At 42.0% G+C, this 20,582-nt stretch overlaps 1 protein-coding gene across 2 annotated transcripts in view; it reads left to right on the top strand.

Annotated features, from left to right (window-relative positions):
* Positions 1-1,734: 1,734 nt before the first annotated feature.
* CDK6 (cyclin dependent kinase 6) overlaps positions 1,735-20,582 on the top strand; it is a 136,814-nt gene continuing 117,966 nt past the window's right edge. The window contains exons 1-2 of one of the 2 annotated variants that reach the window (XM_036399818.2): positions 1,735-1,831; positions 3,863-4,349. In XM_036399818.2, the coding sequence (XP_036255711.1) occupies positions 4,117-4,349 (233 nt within the window). In that variant the 5' untranslated portion in view covers positions 1,735-1,831; positions 3,863-4,116. Of the gene's footprint in view, positions 1,832-2,668; positions 2,842-3,862; positions 4,350-20,582 lie in introns of those variants that run through there. The other variant, XM_036399826.2, reaches the window with a different exon arrangement.

The following is a 20,582-nucleotide window of genomic DNA, read 5'->3' as shown; positions in this document are numbered from 1 at the left end:
AAACTAAAAGTATAAATCTAAAACTAACCAGTTTCCCCTCGCTGGCCCTCCAGGTGCTGCTCCTAAACCTCTAAGAAATAGGAAGGGCATGAGGAATTGCTGGGGTCAGTTTCAAAGTCAGTTTTTATTTAACCTATACAATTTCATATAGGCTGGTTAGCACTGTGAGCCCAGCTGGAGTAATTATATGGATCTTTTATGATATGGATTATTTTCATTTGTACTGTATTTTATATATATATTTAGTTATTCTAAATCAGTGTAGAGTGCCAAGTTCTAGACATACACTTTTTGTAGTTATAAAACCACTTAGTTAAATTACACTTCTCTCTGTAAAGGGGTTTGGGTCCAGTCCTTCCCAGTTAAACTGGTGGTTCAAGAGCTGGATCATAATCATCCTTGAGGTCCAGAAGAGCATGTGCTAGAGGGTAGGGTACCAGCTGGGAGAACTGGGAACTAGGCCATATGCTTTTTCCCCATGGAGACAGAATTGATTGGTATTTGTTTTGTGATTTTTTTCTTTATTTTTCCCTGTGGTGAATTTCAGTATTTGCAGGAGTTGGCTCCATACAGAATATTCTCTGCATCAGAAAACAGGCTGCTGGTGCAACCTACTCCTCGCACACCCTGCTCTCCTTGGCCCCCTGCCCCGTGCATCTCCAGCAGCAATTCTGTCGGGGCAAAGACTTTGCTGTGATTGGGGGTTCTTCAACAACGAAGTTTCTTGATGCTTCCCGAAAGCATTCACGGGTGTTTACTTCCTGCCGGAGCTCTGTGCTGTGAATGGAAAGTAGTAAATATTTTTTTTTAATTAAAAAAAAAAAGGAAGGGAAAAGAAAAAAAAAGAAATAAAAAAGCACAGAAGAATTCGCGTTTTTCTGGAGGGGAAAAAAAAATTTAAATATTTCTTTCCCATGATGAGGGCGGCGGGGGGGGAAACAGAAACCCCAAAAGGGTTATTTCCCAGCGCCTCGCACGCTGAGCTCTAGGAATGAGTCAGGGCTCTCAGTGCTGCCGCAGCCGGCTGAGCCCGCGCCCGTGCAGCGCCGAGCGCGGAGGGGCCGGGCCGGGGCCGGGGCCGGGCCGGGCCCTGCCGGGACCCCCTGGGGCGCTCGCCCCGGGCCGTGCCTGGCCGCGGCGCTCGCGGCGACCCTTGCGGTATGCGGCTGCCTTTGGCAGGGGCACATGAAGGATTTCATTGAGTGTGAAGACAGAGAGCAGAGACAGAAAGCAGAAGGAGGCGGCTGCAGCCTTTGTAGTCGGGGAGGAATGCGGAAATGTTGAAGCACTATGTCAAACTTTTTTGAAACGGGGTCAAGTCACATTCAGCCAGCGTGGGAAAGCAAGGGAAAAAAAAAGTTGAGGAGAGGGAAAAAAAAAAAAAAAAAAAAGGCAGCAAGCTGCTGCTGCTCCCAGGCAGAACAGAGGCCGGGGGAGCGAGCGAGCAGCGGCAGCGCAGCGCCGGGGCAGCGGCGGAGCGGCGGCGGCGCCGAGGGCTGCTGCCCGCGCCCCGCACCGCAGGCTACGGCCGGCGGGGCTGCGATCGTGGCGCTGCAGCTCCCCGGGGGCCGCCGGCCGCGATTTTTATTTCGCGTTTTCCTTTTCCCCGGGCAGGGTGGGGGCGGGAGGAGCGGGCTGGGGGACGAGTGCGAGCTCCTTCTGCGCCAAGGTGCAGCCCGGCGGCGGCAGGGGGATGCGAGCCGAGGGCGGCCGAGCCGCGGATCAGCTACCTGTGTGGCCCGGGCGGCCGCTGCCGGGACCTGCCGGAGACATCGCCATGTGAAGGGGCAGACCCCGGGCCGGCTCTCCACCCCGCCTCGCTCAATGGGAGGTTTGTGTTAGAGAGGACTCACCCCCTCCCTCCCCCCCCCTCCACCCCCCGGGGCTGAGGATTATTTGGGGAACTGGTGGCGGTGCAGGCGGCCGTGGCGCACACCAGGTAACGCGGGGCGCCCATGTGCTCCGCGCACCCGGCCCCGCGGCGTGGCCCACACGCCGTCCCCTCCCCGCCCGGCCCGGGAGCCCACGCCGCTCACCCCCCCTCCCCGCGGGCGGCACCGCGGACGCGTCCCTTCGCGGCCGGGCCGGGGCAGCGCGCCCCGCGGTGCCGCCGCAGCCGCCTCGGGGTCGGTGCGGGGCCGCGGAGGGGCCCGCGGGGGAAGGGGTGCCCTCAGGGGGGAGCCGCCGGGGGGGGTCCTCTCTGCGTCCTGCCCAGCAGCGGAGCCGGGCCCCCCTCCCCGCCCCGTCCGCTGAGAGGAAGCGCGGGGACGCGGCTCCCCGCGTGTCCCCCGCCGCCACCCCCCGCCGCCTGCGGGGCGCCCGCGGAGGGGAGCGCGGCGGGGGCAGCGGCGGCCGGGGGCGGCCCCGGTGCCCCGCCGTGCCCGGGGAGGGCGAGCACGGGTAAGTTTCCACGCGGCCGCGCCGGGGCAGAGGCCCGCCGGCCCCGCCGCCACGCACGCGCGGCGCCGCTGCCCGCCGCTCGGGGGCGCCCTGCCCGCGGCGCGGGGCCCGAGGGGGTGCGGGCGGCCGCGGCGGGGGCGCGGGGCGGGCTGGGGTCCCCCCGCACACGCGGCTCGGGCAGGGTCCCCCCCGCACACCCGGCTCCGGGGGGCCCCCCACGGCGGCCCGGCCCGCTCTCGGTGTCGCCCAGTGATGCTGCAGGCGGGGGACGCAGGGCTGCCCGGTGGCTGGGGCGGTGCGGTGCCGTGGCAGCTGTGCTGGGAACTGAAGCCGGCGAGGCAGGGAGCCGCCTCCGGCTGCAGCCGAGGAGAAGGGTTGAGCAGTGGGCACAGGTTTCCTTCAGATTGCGCTTTTCATCTCCAGCTGAGGTGTAAGATCAGCGTAAGTGTGCGGAATAGCCCTCGCGCTTTGTGCTTGAATTCCACATAAGAGATCCCCGACTCACCTATCTGGGACTCATTCATCGTAGCGCGGTAAAAATGTGGTGTAGGCGGGGGCTACAATCCTGGAGGTCACTCTATCGCCTGTGTTAAAAAGGGTCAGGGGGAAGGGAGGAATTGATGTGGAGCTTTGTTAGGGGAGAGGGTTTGCGCAGTCCTGCAGAAAGTGGATGAAACTGGATGCAGAAGTGCTTCTGCTCTCCAGCCTCATGCACTCTGCAGCAGAGCATGCTGTTCCTGAAGACATCTTTCACCATGCTGCTTTGCAAAGAGCTGCCAGTGACACATGTAGCAGTATCCACAGCCAATACTCTTGCTTGTCAGTAAATTTGCTAAAGTGCATATTTCTGAACCTACTTCAGCACACAAAGCTTCATAGCGTATTATTGCCATCTCAGTCTGCATGTATTTCTTCTCTGCACAGGTGCTTTGTTTCTTGCAATGTGTTCATGATCTGTCCATGAAGGCCTTAGCACAGGAGAGAGCAGACCAAGGCAGAAACCTCCAAATGCTATTATTTACTAGCAAGTGTCAGTAATATAGCAAAATACATATCCAGGACTCCACCGCATTAAATGAAGAAAACTTTGAGTCCTGAAATCCTGACATAAGTTCTTGGAGGAACACTTCCTCTCACACGAGCCTAGCTAGCTCTGCCATCCCCATCACCCATGTGTCACGGGGCCATCATCTTTAGCCCATTCTCAGTAAAACCCCTCAGGATGCTGTTGCTCTGTAGCCGAATGCCTACCTTGCCTTCTGCGCAGACCGGGATAACTTTGTAGTGTATCAGCCACTCCGGGACCTTGATACATATGTCACCCTCATGGTTCGCGTCTTCCTTTCCACCATGATTTTGCTTTGCATATCTGTATTAGCTTAATTTTAGCAGGTTTTGAACAATGCAAAGTCATGAAGTAAACTAAACTAAACTCAATTTTTTTGCTTGGTTTGTCCTCCAGATTTGTTTGGCTTTACACAGGCAATGCTCCCAAAGACTGTATGATAATTCCCGGTGGCCAAAAGCGGAGGCGCATTGTGGCCAGTACAGAAAAGGAGCAAGAACAGGAGGGAAGGAGCTTCCTACTGCCTCTCTGGCAGAGGCACCAAGTGCGTGGCCTGTCTGCATCCCAGCAAAGTACTGGTTTTCGAAAAGTAAGTGAGACTGAGAGCCACCTCGGGGCACTTGGAGAGGAGGAAGAGGACTGGTGCCAGCATGGATAAGGACAGCACAAACCTGGCTGACCAGCAGTATGAATGTGTGGCTGAGATTGGGGAAGGAGCCTACGGGAAGGTGTTCAAGGCCCGAGACTTGAAGAACGGAGGTCGCTTTGTTGCGCTGAAGCGGGTGCGGGTGCAGACCAGCGAGGAGGGGATGCCGCTGTCCACTATCCGAGAGGTGGCAGTTCTGAGGCACCTGGAGACGTTCGAACACCCCAACGTGGTCAGGTGAGGAAGTGGGACCCCTGTCCTGATCAGTGAGGTCCTGGGTACAGTATGTGAATTGGGTGAGCGAGAGTTTGGGGGCATAAATGGAATGGACACTAATTTGGGTTTGTGGCTGAAGTGAGCACTAAACTGTGTGCATGAAGTGTGGTTTGAGGTTTCAACAGGCCATGGTGCTGCCTGCCAGACCTCACCTCATCCCTGTGCATTGCCTCCCACACACACAAAACACCCATCTCCAGAGGCATAGGTGTGTGATTTAAGTGTTGGAATGGATGGGCAAGGAGCCATATACATACTATTTCCTCAGGCATGAGAGAAAATGAAAAAAACCCCAACCTCTCCCTGGTTTTGTCTGACCTATTAGTACTGCCAGTTGCAGCTGATTTTTACCAGCTCTGTTCATTATAGAAAGTGCAAGAATGAGAGTAGTAGTGGAATGTACATTCTGCCTTTTTAGGTGCTTTTATAGAGAGCTCTAGATTACAGTGTTAAAAAGAAGCAACAGCTTAACACTTCAAGCTTTTCAAGAAGCTTTAGGGTTGAGTACTGTTTGGTACTAATTTTCACCATGAGCTGTTGATTCTGCTACCAAGAGGGCAAAAGTACAGGTGTCAGACCTTTCTCACAAAATGGTGGCAGTGGCCCCAGGATGTCCTCCTTTCTGTTGTGTCAGTAGCATAAATCCTGGATAAGTGGCCTGTGCTCTCAATGATAAAGCTAGCCCTATTGTAACCTCTTACATTTTTCTCTAGCTCGAAGCCTTCAGCAGCCTGTGAGCATCTTTTATTAAAATTATGAACTTTAAGAAGTAAGTTTCACTTTGCAGATACTCACAATGAAACTGGTCAGCATCTTGCTGGTGGTGCTATATTAGCAAGAGTATTTCCATTCTTTGTGTTGCTTACATGCATATTACACAGCAAAAGGAAAATATTTTTGTACTTCGCTAACACCAATACTCTTTCAGTCTTGGAGAAATAGATACTCTGAACTCACAGGTGAATTTCAAAATGCCTTGTATGTGTAATCATCCTTTTTTGTAGGGTGTGAGATCAGGGGGTGTTGATTAGGTGCAAGAGGAAAGATGAGACAGAGAATAATGTTTAAGTTACGAAAGCCAATTGCTAGAGATGAATTCACTTTTGTTCATTCCAAGGCAGTGTAATGTGACAGTCTCCTTTATGTCAAAACTGACTAGGCAGAGTGTATGTATTCTGAAATGCTGATCATGGAGTGTGTGTCATCAGTCTCACTTTAGTGAGCAATGGGACACACAGAGGCTGCAGCTCACACTTCCATTGCTCATCAAGCAAATCCACAATTCAGTTAATAATCATTATCTTGGCTGGCACCTAGTAATGGCAGAGGCTTAGTCAGTATACTTTAAAAGTGGGCATCCTGTGTTTGATCACTGAATCAAGTGACTTGGTTTAGAGGAGCACACACAAAGTTGGTCCTTGGCAGTAGAGGAATAATTGGGAGTTGTCAAAATCTTTGAAATGCAGCCCATCAGTTTATGGGAGAAAATGAGAATTCAGTTGTCCAGGCTTAGGCATTTATATATTTGAAAGCTAAATCTTGTTTGGGAATAATTGAACATAATACTTGAGAATTTTTCTACCATTAACATCTTTCCATATGATGTAAAAGATGTTTTTAAGAGCTTTCTAATCTCGAATGCAGCTAAATGATTGAAATAGAGTTCTTGTTTTCCAAAGAGCTATTTGATGAACTGACTATGCAACTGCAGGCTTCTTTTGCTTGATCTAAGTGCAGTTGAATCTCAACAGAGTATTGCATAAATGCATTGAAGCTTCAAATATTTTTACAAGTTTGAATGAAAACTCTGCAAAGCAGTGAGTATTTCAACCAGCAATATGAGAATGTAGTTTTAATATAAAAATCTGTGAAAATGTGTTTCAGGTCCTCAGCAGCATTTGAGACACAAGGGGCTGGCTGGTAATGTATCAGGGTGCTTGGGACATTGGTTTCACACCTGTTTCAACAAAAAGGCAGAAGATAAGCAATTCCAAACATTATGTCTTCTAAAATGTGAGGAATGCTATTCCTCACATTTTATCATGTCCTTTGTCCATATTTTTAACCTGTAGGGCAGATAAGGAGCCCTCTGGAGAGACCAGAATCATATCCTTCAAATGGACAAATTATTTGAAAACATTTAAATGGCCCAGTTCTGTTACAAAATATGGTAGAAGAGTTTGCAGTTTATTGAAATTAAACGTCTATTTTTGTGTTACGTAAATATACTCAGAAAAGGAAATACTATAAAGGAAGTTCTGCAATTTTCAGCAGCTGATCTAAATGTACTTACTTATTGAACATATTACGATCAAAATATTTTAATTGTTTGGGCATGCATTCTGGAAACTGATATCATGGCCAGGCTAATAAATACAAACAATTACAAATGCATTGCCTGCATACTGGATTAAAATGTACATTGTTTTCACAGCACTGAGATAACAGCACAAAAAATTAAAAAAAAATATTTTTGATTTTGAGGGGACCTCTAGTTTTTTTCTAAATATTACAAGCAGCTAGCCTGAGAGAACTATGCTGGAACTGCAAATACTGTGTTGTATCTGTTACCTCTGAGTAGTGGCATGTGTGATCCATGAGTTGCTCAATGCAGACCAGCAGCCATTCAGTGAGTCAAGATTTAGACAGGCTTTGTACAGATGAGCTGCACAGGCCCTGTGGTCTGCTGTGGTGCTCTGGCATCAGCTGACAGCAGAGATCTCAGGCCACATGAACTCAGGCTGAGTGTCATTTTCAACTCAAATGGCACCTCTGGGCTTCTCCAGAGAGTGCAGTAGGGATGTCAGCAGCCCAGGGCTTCTCTGTTGCCCTGAAGTGGAGCTGAATGTGAAGAACATTTTGGTTAGAGCTCCATGACTTTGCTGGTCATAGAACCAGGGTTCAGGACTAGCAGTGCTCCTCCAGCCCAGATTTGTCCTAACAGTTGTAGAATCACTTCCTCTGAGAAATAATTAGAGCCAAAACTGGTTTCCAGTGCTTGGCACTAGGGCTGGAAGAGAATTTTCTCCATAGGGGAGAGATGTCTAAATAGCCCAGAATAATTTTAAACATATTTATCATATTTAAACATATTTATCATATTTTTCCATGCTACTGCTTGCTAATTTTGAGAGCTTTGTTTTGTGTTTCTTTGTTCCAAGTGCAAGAAAAGCATCAAAGGGAAATATAATCTTCATCAGAACAGTGATGGTAATGAAAATCTCTGTACTGTAATGGAAATAAGGAGGACTGATCTAAAAATTTTTAAGACTATTAAGAGTAGTGTATAGAAAAGCATAGGGAAAAGGCAGTTAAAATAATTGCTATGTGCTTAAAATCCTCTCCTGTTCACATTTACCCTTTTTATAGAGCTCCTCTCTGACAGGACACCTTACTCTCTTCTATTTATTTTCACGAAACAAAGTTAAAGATAGAATCTCAAAGAGTAAAGTTTACTGTAAATCAATCTGAAAATAACTGTCATGGGCTTGGAAAAGTCCCTTGTAGCTGGTAGGATGATCAAGGTGCTCCTCTAGCTCACCTTTCAGATATAATGCTTGAATAAAACTTTATTAAATACAGTAGGTAAATCTGGCAAAAGTTGGTCCAGCAGTTCCATAGCTTAGTGCTGTTCTAGTTGGGAAAAATGAAATATATGTCAATAAAGAACTGACTTTGCCAGGAATAAATGACATACTAGATTCAGGAAATTCCTATGTGTAAAACTCTGCTGCAAGATATCTGTAAAAATTCTTCTTGTGATTATAATGCTAAATTCAGCTGTATCTTGCACTCATTTTATCTCTCTCCTGCTGGTAATCAGATGAATAATTTCCCCCATATCTTAGTCATCATCAAACTGTGAATTTGCACTCTGGGAAGGTGATATGCAAGACAGACTACTGTAGTTCTTGGCATGCTTGTTTTCTATCATATTTCTATTTAACAGTTTTAATAGCATAAAACTATAAGCAAATTGAACAAAAATGCAAAGCTGTATATTTTTGCTTCCTATCTCATAACTTTTCTTTTATAAATACAACTTCTTCAGTATTTTCATGGTTTATTAACTTTCAGTATTTAAATAGCTGAAATGATATTGAATATGACCTATTAAAATATAGTCTAGTCTGGGTTGTTATTTCAAAGGTAAGTGTCAGAGTAAGTAAGTTCCATTCAAAGTGATCATAACCATGTAAGAAATAAAAGTCTTGATTCTCTCTTTCCTGATACTTTGCAGAATATGTGCCCCAGCTAATTGACTTAGGTTCAACTTCCACCTGGAAGTCTGAATCTATTCCTCATTCTTTTCTGTATACAAATCAGTGAGGGGAAACGCAGTAATTATGACTATTTGCACAATTATGCCATGTTCAAGTTTTTATGTTGTTTTATATCCACTGAACTATAAATAGCACTGTAACCTGCTGACTGTAGTACAGCAGTCATGTCATGCTGCTTTTTCCCTGCTTTTGCAATCCTGTGGTCCATAGTGTTGTCTCTTGGTTTGCACTTGAGTGCTTGGTGGAGCCCCTCAGCTGATTGCCTTGGCAAGGCCCCCTGAGTGTTGGGAGAGGCTGGCACACACATCACTCACTCCCCATCCCTGCATATGCTGCCATAAAGACCAGCACTTGCTTTACCTTGCCCAGAGGTCCCAGAAGTGTAGAAATGGCTTGGGGCTTAAAATTTCCTTGTACCTTGAAGGTATTTTTCTAAGTGTCTTGAAGTTCCCTGTATGACCTGGTAGAGCATTCAGGACATATCAATAGCAGATCATTAATACCTAGTTAACGTTTTGCAAGATAATTTGAACATGTATTTGTTTTGCTTTTTTTCTGTTTTTAAACTGAAATTATGGGCAAGCATACAGAGGGAAAAAATTTCAGAAGGCAGTAGCTAATTTTATTTCTCTTTCTAATTTTTGGTGATGCTGATGCTGGCTTCTGGCTTTATTACTGTACTGTTAATAAGTTCAAAGGATGATCTTCTCAAAATCATTGAGATGTTCCATCCTGTCAAGTGAAACATTTCTATTTTAGGGGGTGTTTGTCTCTAGTGAATTCTGCTTCCTTCCTTCTTTTTTCTGCCAAGCTAATGTTAAACTTCTAGTCTGTGAGGTCATTGCACATCAGCAGTGTGCTGTATTGTGTGATACAATTTATTTTTGTGTAGCATCACTCAATATGACATCTGGCAAGCCCCTAGAGACAAAGAAATGGTGATCTTTGCATTGCTAGTTAGAAAGATTGTCTTGCAGACAGAAAGAGTAAAATAAGATGCAGGGATGGAGTGGAGCAGAAGAAACTGAACTTGAAACTTGCCAAGTATTTGTGTGGCAGATGAATCTCAGCTGAGGTAGAAATGATGGATGAGTAATGGGAAGGAAAAACTGAATGAGCTTCAGAGTCAGTTTTAGTCTCACACAAATAGGATCATCTTCAAGGCAGATGTGACGACGGGAAGTGCCTTGGCCAGGGAAAGGCATTTCCAGGCTGGAGAGCAGTTTTGATCAGAAGGCAAGGGAGATCATCCCTGTACGGACTGGCCATTGCAAGGGACACTGCAAAAGTCTTGGGAAGGAAGGGACTGCAAATATTGGCTTCTCTGATGGCTGGAGGGCAAAGGGGAACGATATGGTTGCCACTGAACAGGGCGCATAGGTCTTGGAAATTTGTTGTCAGAGGACATTGGGCAGAGTGAACATGAGTGCTGGCCTGTCATCATCTGCTTGCAACCTTACAGTCCACAGAATGAACATGTACTGAGAAGACAAGGATATTCTTGCCAATCATATGAATTGTTTGTTAGTTATGGATGTGATGATTTAATTTTAATACATGATCTGGCAGAAACAGGACAAGATAAGAGCATGTCAGGAAGGAAGGGTTGAGTATGGAATAGACTTCTGAGCCTTAGGAAGTTCAGTTTCTGGAATGAGTACAAGACCATTTTAAAAAGTATTTTATCTCATTCTAAATCTAAGTTTTTTAGAAAAACCACGTTTCCAGTCTTTGTATGAGTAAATGTTAGTCATTTTAGATTATGTCCAGTGCTCTCTTCCTTCTTTGAATCTGTGAATGATTATGTCTGTGCTCTTCTTGAAGAGATACAGCCTTGCTGGGTCCTGCCTGGAAGGAAAAACCAACTTCTTCCACCATAACCATTGCTGATGGCAGGCTGTGACTTCCAGGGAATGGAGTGGGGTCTAGGATTCAAAACTGAGCTTTGAAAACGTTTAGATGCCAGGAGAGCGGATAGTCCACACTTACAGACAAAGGCCAGGGTAGATTCATTGGGCCTTTCCAGTTTGCTTCATGGTACTCACTTCTGGCTGAAGTGTGGAACAGAGCAAGGAGAAGAAAAGTTGCTTGCTGTCCCAGGGTTTAAAAGAGAGCAGGCTGGACCTGGAGTCTGTGACTCAGCAAAGCACTGACTAAGTCACTCAGGTGGGCTTGGTGGGATTTAAGCTGTTGTTTGAAGCTTAGCACAGATCTAAGTGCATTATCAAATAGAAATAGCTAGGATGCTAAGAATGCACTGAATTTTAAAACATCTTTCTGGATAGAGTTCAGGGACAATATACATCAGAATACAAATCACAGATACTGATTCTTATTCATGTATTAGATTAAAGCCTTATTTCTAGAGAATATTTCTATTAGAAGTTAAAATGAATCATGCAGAATAAGTAATAGAACTATCCTGACAGAGCAGTAACATGAATTTGACATCAAGAGTGATTATTTGTCGTCGTAATAATTCTTAGGTGATGTAATTTAGTTCTGAAGCTTTAAAATTACTCTATGAAGTTTTGTAACAGTAAAGAAAATAGAGGTTGCAGTTCATTCCAAAACTTCTCTATATATAAGATTTAGTTTGCTTGGCATGAAGTCCAGTTATTTTCCAGTATTGCTGAACAAGTTGATCCTTAATGATCTAACAAATTATAAGAAGGTAAGTGTGCCCATATACATATATAACTAAGTTGTGTTTTTCTTTTAAAAGACAGAAGATTCCTCCACTTTTACCTGCTCTTCATATCTTCTTATAATCTGAAAAATACTTCAAATTACGCAGGCACAATTACTTAACAGGTATACCTTTAAACTCTCAAGAATTGGTATTTAATAAAAAACCTCTTCAGAATTTTCCCAGGAGTGTTTTTTCCCATCATGTCCTTTGACATTTGCCATTTGGGAAACTGCCATTTGGGAAGCTGTTGATGAGATGATTGTCAAAGAATGGAAATGAGACTGTTGATTTCTGAACTCTTTTCAAAATACCTCATTGCATCCAAATTATTTGTATTGATTTTTATATTTATTTATTTACCCTTTACCTTTGAAAATTTGCCCCATCATTAGAAAAAAAAGGAAACAGTCTCCTAAATAGTCCCTTTAAAATCCGACCTTAAGTTTCTAACAACACAGTTGTGTTTTCTTTAGGCAGCATAAAAAATGATTTTATATGAGTAGTAAGAAGCTCTTTCATATGATGCTTTAGATGTCTTTTTAGGGTTTCAGAAGAAGATGGGTTTCTATTCTCTGAAGTATCTCTGATAGGATGAGGTGAATGTTTCTCACAGCTAAAAACAGGGTGTGCCAATTTGCTGGTATTGGTAGAGTTGTCCTTGGGTGGGTTTCCCATGGCGTACCTAGCTTACAATCTGTGAGCTTGGCAAAAAGTTCGGTACTGTGTTAAAACGGTTCATACCAACACTGACTGCTTATTAATCTGGATTATCATTAACAGGTGACTGATCTTCTTTTAATAAAAGAAAATAAAAAACTAACTCAGACATGAATTCATCTTTATAGGAGTTTCCCATATTTAATGATTGAAAACTCAGTTCTAGTGTAAATGAGTCATACTGTATTTAAGTGAAACCTATTGAGTTTAGACTTTTGAAACATTAGTCAGTGCCTAATATTACATACTTTGATAGAAACAGAGAAATGAAGTGAGAAATAGAGTGGAAAAGCCTGCGTGATTTTTTTCTCTCTTTTATGTGAAACTTTGGCTAGTCTTTTAATATCTATTTGAAGTGTGGTCAGTGTGATAAATTGCTGTTTAACAATGCCAGAGAACTCCCTTTTCCCCGAAATCAATTAATTATAAACTGGAAATTTCAGTACGTTGTTCAGTGTTTCTTAAGTTAGCATATTTCTGGGAGCTTTCTGTGATCGTAATTCCTAGCTGCACTGGTGCTTTTGTTTCTCTTCATCTGTGGAGCCAGGGCTCTACTGTAAGGATAGAATTCTATCACTTTTTTTTTCCACATTTGATGTGGTATTTTGCATACAGCTGCAGAGTAGACAGTTACCTTTGAAAAGAACATTTGGCTGGTTTAATTTGATTAGAGCAAACCACCTCAATCATTACTGAACTAAGACCGTTTTCACTTTAACTTGGCTGTAGGAGTTGGGAATGTACTGACTGTGCTTAGATGTTTGGGGGAGGACTCGTTTGGCTACACAGCTCTTGCTGAAGTGAAACAACCTCAGAGGACCTTGCATACTATGCTCTTTCCCAATAAAAAGGGAGGGCTTTGAAGCCTTTGAATGTCACATTTAACTTTCCCTCATTGTGACAAGGAATTGAATTCCTTTTCTCCAAAAAAATATTGGAAAGATTCAATGCACAGAAATCCAGAATCATAATTTTTTTAAAAACACCATGATACTAAAAACATACATAGGATATGAAAGTCTTACATTTACAACATATTTAAAACATGCCTAGCAACAGTATTTTGAATAAAGTTGTAATAAAATCCAACATATAAATAGAAATATGGTGGGATTCTCTTAAATACATTATATTCAAGTTAAAATTTAATCCCTTTTAGTAAGTCTTAGTAAGATTCCCACTTTTTTTCATGGTGTTTTGATTTTCTACCTCTTCCCATATCATATAAACATATTGGGGTAGTTTTTATGTTGCATATTAAAGATCAAGTTAGATACTTAAGATTCACAGTACTATATATTCTGTATGATTTTTGCTTTTCAGTTTTCAGCTTTTCAGCTTTCCCTCACTGATGATCATATCATTTTCCTAGAAAAACTCTCGTAGCTGTCTAGAATATAAATATGTCTCATAATAAATGACAGACATTCAATAAATTGTAGTCAGCTGGTATTCTCTAGAAAATACAGTTCTGATCTTTAAGTGCCCTGACTTTGTGATAGTGCATCATCATACAGTATTTTAGAGGATTACAGCTGAAGGAAGAGTTTCTGCTGCTTCTTGCATTATGTTCCAAAAAGCAATATGCATAGTTAGGTGTTCATCTGTGTCATCAGCCTAACGCTTGCTGCTAATGGCAGAATTGCATACACATATGCAATTAATCCAGCTAATCCAAGAATCAAGCTGCAAATTTAGGGCTCGAGTTTCCACTGGCGAATTGAAGGAGCTACCCTGATTCAAACAGCTTTGGTTGTTCAAATCATAAAGTCCTAATGTTAAGTTGAACAGAAATGCACAGTACAGGCAGACTAATGTTAAGTTGAACAGAAATGCACAGTACAGGCAGACTGTGCAGAGGTGTCCCATCAAGCATGCATGTTTGAGACTTCACCATTCAGAGTTTACATGCTTCAACTATTGAGTTCACCAAACTGGGGTATAACAATTCATTAGGTTTTTCACTGAATTAGATTTAGCATTTCTGTTTCACTCCTAATTACACTTCCTTTTTGTGCCAGAAATAATTCCTCTCTAACTCAGTATGTATCCTCTTAAATACTTGATGTCTGCTTCTGTTGTCTATGTTGTCACCTGAGCATCTTGTCCAACATTATCTCTCAAATTCCAGGTTGCATCACAGATACAGTGATTTCACTGCAGTGTACATGTCCTTTCTTCAAGGGCAAATGCTTCTAGTGCAAATGCTTCTAGAGCTACAGTTAGAGACTTTCCTGTACTGTTTTGAAGTTTATGTCTAATGTTACTCACTAATACAGCTCTAGAACCTTTATTACTGATTTCCAGGTTCTTTCAGGACAGTGAAAGTCAATGACCTGTATTCCTTCTCAGTGTTAGGAAGTAGATTATAAAGTGAATCTCGTTTTGCCGACTTTTATCTATCAGCATAGTTTGTATTTGTGAACTTTATGACATAGAGATTAGGCAACATCTGCGCTTTAATTACTGTGTTGTTTATCCTTAGATAACCTTCTAGATTGTTAATGGAGATAGGCCTACCCACTGATCTTTGTGGTTTTCTCACAGGCATCTTTAATCAATTTGTTGCCTCACTGTTTATCTCTGCTTTTTATAAAATGCTGAGCAACAAGTTTTGATCAAAGCAGTAATACCCATATCCAGACAGGTTGGAATCAATGACTATGGTCTGAAAATTAGAATGATATGTCTCATTAAGTTTAAGGCAGAGCCCAGACAAGTTAATACTTCTGCAGAACTGAGCACCTGTATCTCCTCATTGCATAGAATCCCATTCATCCTACTGACTTTATGTTTGTAGCATAGTTCAAAAAAAAAAGCATTACCTGGCATTTCTCAATTCTCTGTTGCTTATTATTCATATTGTCTCTATTCTTAAGAACTCAAGAATTTTATTTTATTTAAATTTTATTTGGTCAAATTAAAACATTGCTTAGAGATGTCAGTTATTTCAGAAGCAAATATTTGTACAGAAGTGAAAAAATACAGCAGTGAGACTAGAACTGAGGATCATGGCAGGACAAGAACAAGAACAGTTAGGATTTGCACAGAAGAGGCAGGTAATCCATTTGACTAAAAATGAAAGGTATTTGTGGATATAGATAAATGGCACACAGGTGAATGACAGTGATGAGGGAGTTTTCCTAGAAGACATTTAAAGACATTTAAGGTATACTGGAATATCCCAAATCAAAAGGATATTGTGATGTCTGTAAGAAAATACAGTTCAAAGAGTGCTTGGTTTCCAGTAACCCAAAGCTGAGAGTGAACAAGACTATTCTGCAGAAGCAAAGATTAAGTCATGAAAAACAAATAATCTTTTGCTGTCCTGTACATCAATGAAAGGATATTGAACCTGTGATTCTAGAAGAAGCAGTAAAGTAAACTAAGTTCATGAAAATACTCATAAAGCACAATTTAAGCACTGTTTATAGTAGACAAAGTTTAAAGACAAGTAGATAGGATTTAAGGACAACACTTAGAGATAAAATTAATGAAGTAGCTCTTCCTGGAGTACAGAAAAGAGAGATCACTCTCTGCACAGCCTGAAGTAACTTTGAATAGCTGATTTAAGAAATTCTGATAGTCAAGACACACAGTGCCCACAATAATTAAGTTTGACATTTTTTGGAAAAGGGATGATTCCCAAACTTGACATAGTAACAATAGGCTTTAGAATGGAGAGATTAAGAAACAAGAAGTAATTCAAAAATTTAGCAGTCAAGAGGAATGATACGAAGTCTTAGATTTGTAATGGTGGGTACTTAAATAGAGAGTTACAGCAGCACAGTTTTTGTCACTTGGGTCATACACCATTCCTTGACATCCATGCTCTCTCCAGTCACTGAAATCCTGGCTGCTGTTTTGATCTATATCCTCCTCCTGGATGCTAGATACAGCAGGACAGTTTAAGGGTATTGGATTCTTAAACTCTCTGGAGGAATGGGCAATGTTTGAGGGAGACAGAAGACTTTCTTCATGGCTGTGCTCCAGAGTATCATGATGGACTCACAGAAGGTACACACAGCCATGCATAACAAGATAGGGATGTGAGATAATTGTGATTAGACACTTTATTCATATGAATATTAAAAGTGTATTCCATCTTAGTCATTTGGGATTTCCCCGTACTGAGTGCAGAGTGAGCATGTGCTTTAGGAGAATAATTCATCCAACTCATCCTTGGTGCCCATGCTGGAGTACAGTGAATTGCTCTCTGGAAATGCTCATTTTGACTCTAGAGGGAGCCCAGGTGGACAAGCTTGAGAAGTGGGGCCATGGGGAGTCTCGTGAGGTTTAGCAAGACCAAGTACTGGTGCTGCACCTGGGTTGGGGCAACCCCCAGTATCAACACAGGCTGGGGATGAAGGGATTGAGGGCACCCCTTTGGAAAAGGACCTGGGGGTGCTGGTAGATGAAAGGTTGGACATGACTCATCCATGTGCACTCACAGCCCAGAAGGTCAAAGGTGTCCTGGACTGCATCCAAAGCAGTGTGGCCATCAGGGTGAGGGAGGGGATTCTGCCCCTCTGCTCTGGTGAGAGAGACCCCACCTGAACACTGCATGCAGCTTTGGGGTCCCCAGCTTGGGAAGGATATGGACCTGTCGGAGCAAGTCCAGAGCAGGGCCACTGAGATGGTTAGAAGGATGGAGCACCTCTCCTGTGAGAGAAGGCTGAGAAATTTATGTTTCTTCATCCTAGAAAAAAGAAGGCTTTGGGATGATCTGCTTGTGTCCTTCCAGTACCTGAAGGGAGCCTACAAAAATGAAAGAGGGGGGACTTTTCACAAGGGTTTGTAGTGACAGAACAAGAGGGAGTGGCTTCAAACTGAAAGAAGGTGGGTTTAGATTAGATATTAGGAATTAGATATTAGGAGAGATTAGATATTAGGAATTTCTTTACTGTGAGGATAGGTGACTCACTCAGCAGCTTGCCCAGAAAAGTGGCAGGTGGCCACATGGATGTGTTCAAGGACAGACTGGATGGAGCTGAGCAACCTGGTCTAGTGAAGGGTGCATGGTAGGAGGATTGGAAGTAGATGATCTTTAAGTTCCCTTTCATCCCAAACCTGTTCATGATTCCAGTGTAGGGTGGCCACCCAAATGTAGCTTGCTCGATCTCAATGAGATTAATGCCAGTCTGTAAAGTTTGAAGGTGAAAAGTGGAATTGCTAGCAGAGAGTTTGTGCAGTAAGTAACAGATGTCACAAAATCAAATAGGAAATTATTTTGGGTGTAGGGGAACAAAACGTTAGTATAGAAATCAGAGGGTACTTGGACTACAAGAATTTAGATGGAAGACAAAATGAGTATTATAGGGGAAATTTTTTTTTAACCCAAGTCTATTGTATGGGGACTGTTGGTAAGAACTCGTACAAGGCACTTGTTTTTATCATTGGGCAAAATTTATGCACTTTCTGTAACAGGGGAGTGTGGGTATCTGTGACATTTACTGGCTTCAGACAGTCTGCTTCTAGTTTGTGTTTGGCATTAAAGTGCTAAAGGAAGCTGATAGTAGCTGGGATGGATGGGCATTGCCTGCTTACCCTGCACCCAATTTTAAGCTACAGCAGAAGCCATTTTGGTCAAAAATCGTTAATGCTTTACAACAGAAAAAGTAACTGATGATGTGTGGTGGAGATGGCTGCTCACGCGGTCTACAAGTAGTTTAAGTCACCTTTCAAAGCTTTCTCAGTTGTGGTTTCTCTTTTTGTCATTACTCTTCACTCTGCCATACTGATCTCATACAGGATTTGCCACTAAGTGGGTTTATTATGTCATTATTGAAAAAATTTTGGTGCTGCACATAGTTTCATTGCCTCGATTTAATTTTGGGCAAATTGCACAATTGTACAATTGCAAATAGTTGGAAAACTCTGGTGTCTAACTTACATTCTGGTCTGAATTATCCAAGACCTGAGTTTTTGTAAAGCAGCGGTGCTATACCTTTATCTCTTGGAATAATTTTGGGAGGATTTATATTTTTCCATAAACTCAAAACATGTCAGCCCACATTGCTCAGTAATAGCTTTCAAAATTAAAATCAGTCAATCAATACTGCTAAAAGATTCTGCTCCATGATTTTTTATGTGAAGTGTCTGTTTTATAATTTGGCATAACTTGACATAGGCTTGAAAACAGTTTTCTTTATTATGGATCTACTAAAACAATATAGTAGTAGCAAAGTAAATAATCTACTCTATTAAGCTGTTTGGATATGCATATTACACATGTGGGTATATGTGGAAAAGGAAAACCATGAAAATGTCAAGATTTTACTCCATTTAACTTGAGAATTATTATTTTGTAACATGGATTAGGGTTGTTAGACATTTGTTGCCTGCACTTTAAAAATGTGTGAACAGTTTTCTTTTTTAAAGTTTAGAAAAAATGGAAAGGGATAAGGGCAAGTCAGGGAATAAACCATCCCAAAAGCTAATGGTTTTTAAAAAGTTGCATGATATTGAAAATTGGAACATGGAACTGAAATGCCATCTCACTCTTAAGTATAATAAAATAATACATTTTATTTAATGTGTTCTAGAAAGAGTAAATATAAATTATAAATATTAATATCAGTGGCAAAGAGCCCAGGCATCTTTTGGCATCTATTGGCTTAACCTCACCTGGGCAGCAAAAGGGACAACTGAACAGGGAATGTCAATGTTTAAAAGCAGCACAATTAGGTTTTTTTAATAGATGGCTTTTTTCTCCTCTTGTTCACAGCACAAATATATATTTTTAGGGGCTTTAGAGAATATTTAGATTATGTGATTATGTATCTCCTTTAATACTTTTTAAAAGTTTTCAGATCTTGCAGAATTCAAGATCACTTTAATCTTTCTTCTTTCAAGCATGAAATTGCCATCCCTTATTAGGATTAGTCACTCAGTTCGAGAACTCAGTCATCACAGAGCACATCCTTTATACAAAATATTGAAGTAACATTTGTCAGCTTTTAAATGGAGGCTTTTTTGAAAAGTCTGTTGAGTTCTTGAAATAAAACTAAAATTTTCAGAATGGACATGGATTATCATGGACTTTCTAATAGGTTCATTGCTATTATTTTCACAAGCCTGAAGAAATGTTCTTTTGCTTTGAAAGATCTAAATCCATGTAACTTCCCTGCCTTCTGTGGTGAAATTGTGTGAACTGCACTGTGTTCCGATCCATAGTGATACACCATACGTGCTTGCATACTGAGGCATCCATAGAAATGAAGATTACTGTGTCTACCTGGATTTAGCAAAAAATAAAGCTTTCCTTTGTAAGTTTCTTCCAACGGACTTGAGACAGCCGTTTGTCAGTCAGATATTTTCATAATCGAGACACAGATTCTTACATCAGAACATCTAGATGCCAGTTGTGATGTTTGAAAACTGAGATGTGCCTGCATGAAAAGTGGATAAGGGAAATCACTGGATAGTTTGTTTTTCTTCGCAGAAAGTCACTTCAATTCTACGATAACTCAGAAAGCAGCTGAATGGACCTTTATAAAACATGTGAACTAAGTCACTCCTAAGTGGAGACAGCTGGGGTCTATTTAATATCCTGTGTAAAATGGTAGAGGTCAGCTTCCTGGAATAACTTAGGAGTTTTTTTTCACGAATATCTTACTGCTTCAGGGACCTGGGGTGATGGAAAGGCTCTCAAACTGAAGTGCACTGTAAGGAAAAGCTCCAGGGCTAGATCTTTCCTAGCTCTGCATTTGCTGTTGGAAGACAGAGAAACATCTTGTGGCCTGCAGTATCTACACATTCTCAATGTAAATGTCTTTTGTATGAGTGCTTATTAAAGCAGGCAACTAGTCTCAGTTTTTTCTTTCAGTCTTATATTGTGATTTAGGCTTTAGGATATTAATTGAAAATTATTGAGAAGTCATTGAGAATCTCTGAGACTTTGGATAACAAGTGATTCCCAAATGTACTGATTACCCTAAATACATAGATTATTTTGTAATTTGGGACATTTGTTCCTAAATCACTTAACTTATCTTGACAGTTTTATGATTTTTTTTTCTCCATTAAATTGAGCCACATCTTTACTGTCTGTGGTCATCCATTCCCTTAATGTGTTCCCTGTATCTATTCAATTTAATTAGTCCTTGAGTTTAGAATCTTATTTTATTTCCTGCCTCTTTCTCTTCCATTGTGTGTTGACATGTCAGTGAAAAAAAATTATCTTTGTAGGCTAGAATCACTGGTAACTGTTCACTCACGCAAAAGTTCAGAAGTTATATGATATAGCAATTGATAAAATTGGTAGTTCAGTGACACCATAATTAAGTACCTGTGGTGAGGTGAACCTGAAGATTCACCTAAAAAATTTGTTTTTTCTGATGATATCCAGTATGATTACATACTTTTCATATTTGTGACAATTTGTTTTTTCCTTGACTGCTTTTTAAAGTTGAAGATAAAGAGAAGCACTAAAGTAGAACTAAGAGAAGTAAGTGTTTCTGTTAGATGGGAAAAAGGTGAAGATTAGGCAAAAAAAGTAGT

The sequence above is a fragment of the Molothrus ater genome, chromosome 1, assembly GCF_012460135.2.
Source record: "Molothrus ater isolate BHLD 08-10-18 breed brown headed cowbird chromosome 1, BPBGC_Mater_1.1, whole genome shotgun sequence".
Lineage (NCBI taxonomy): Eukaryota > Metazoa > Chordata > Aves > Passeriformes > Icteridae > Molothrus > Molothrus ater.
Note: the sequence above shows the minus strand (reverse complement) of the source record. Positions and strands in the feature narration are given on the sequence as shown.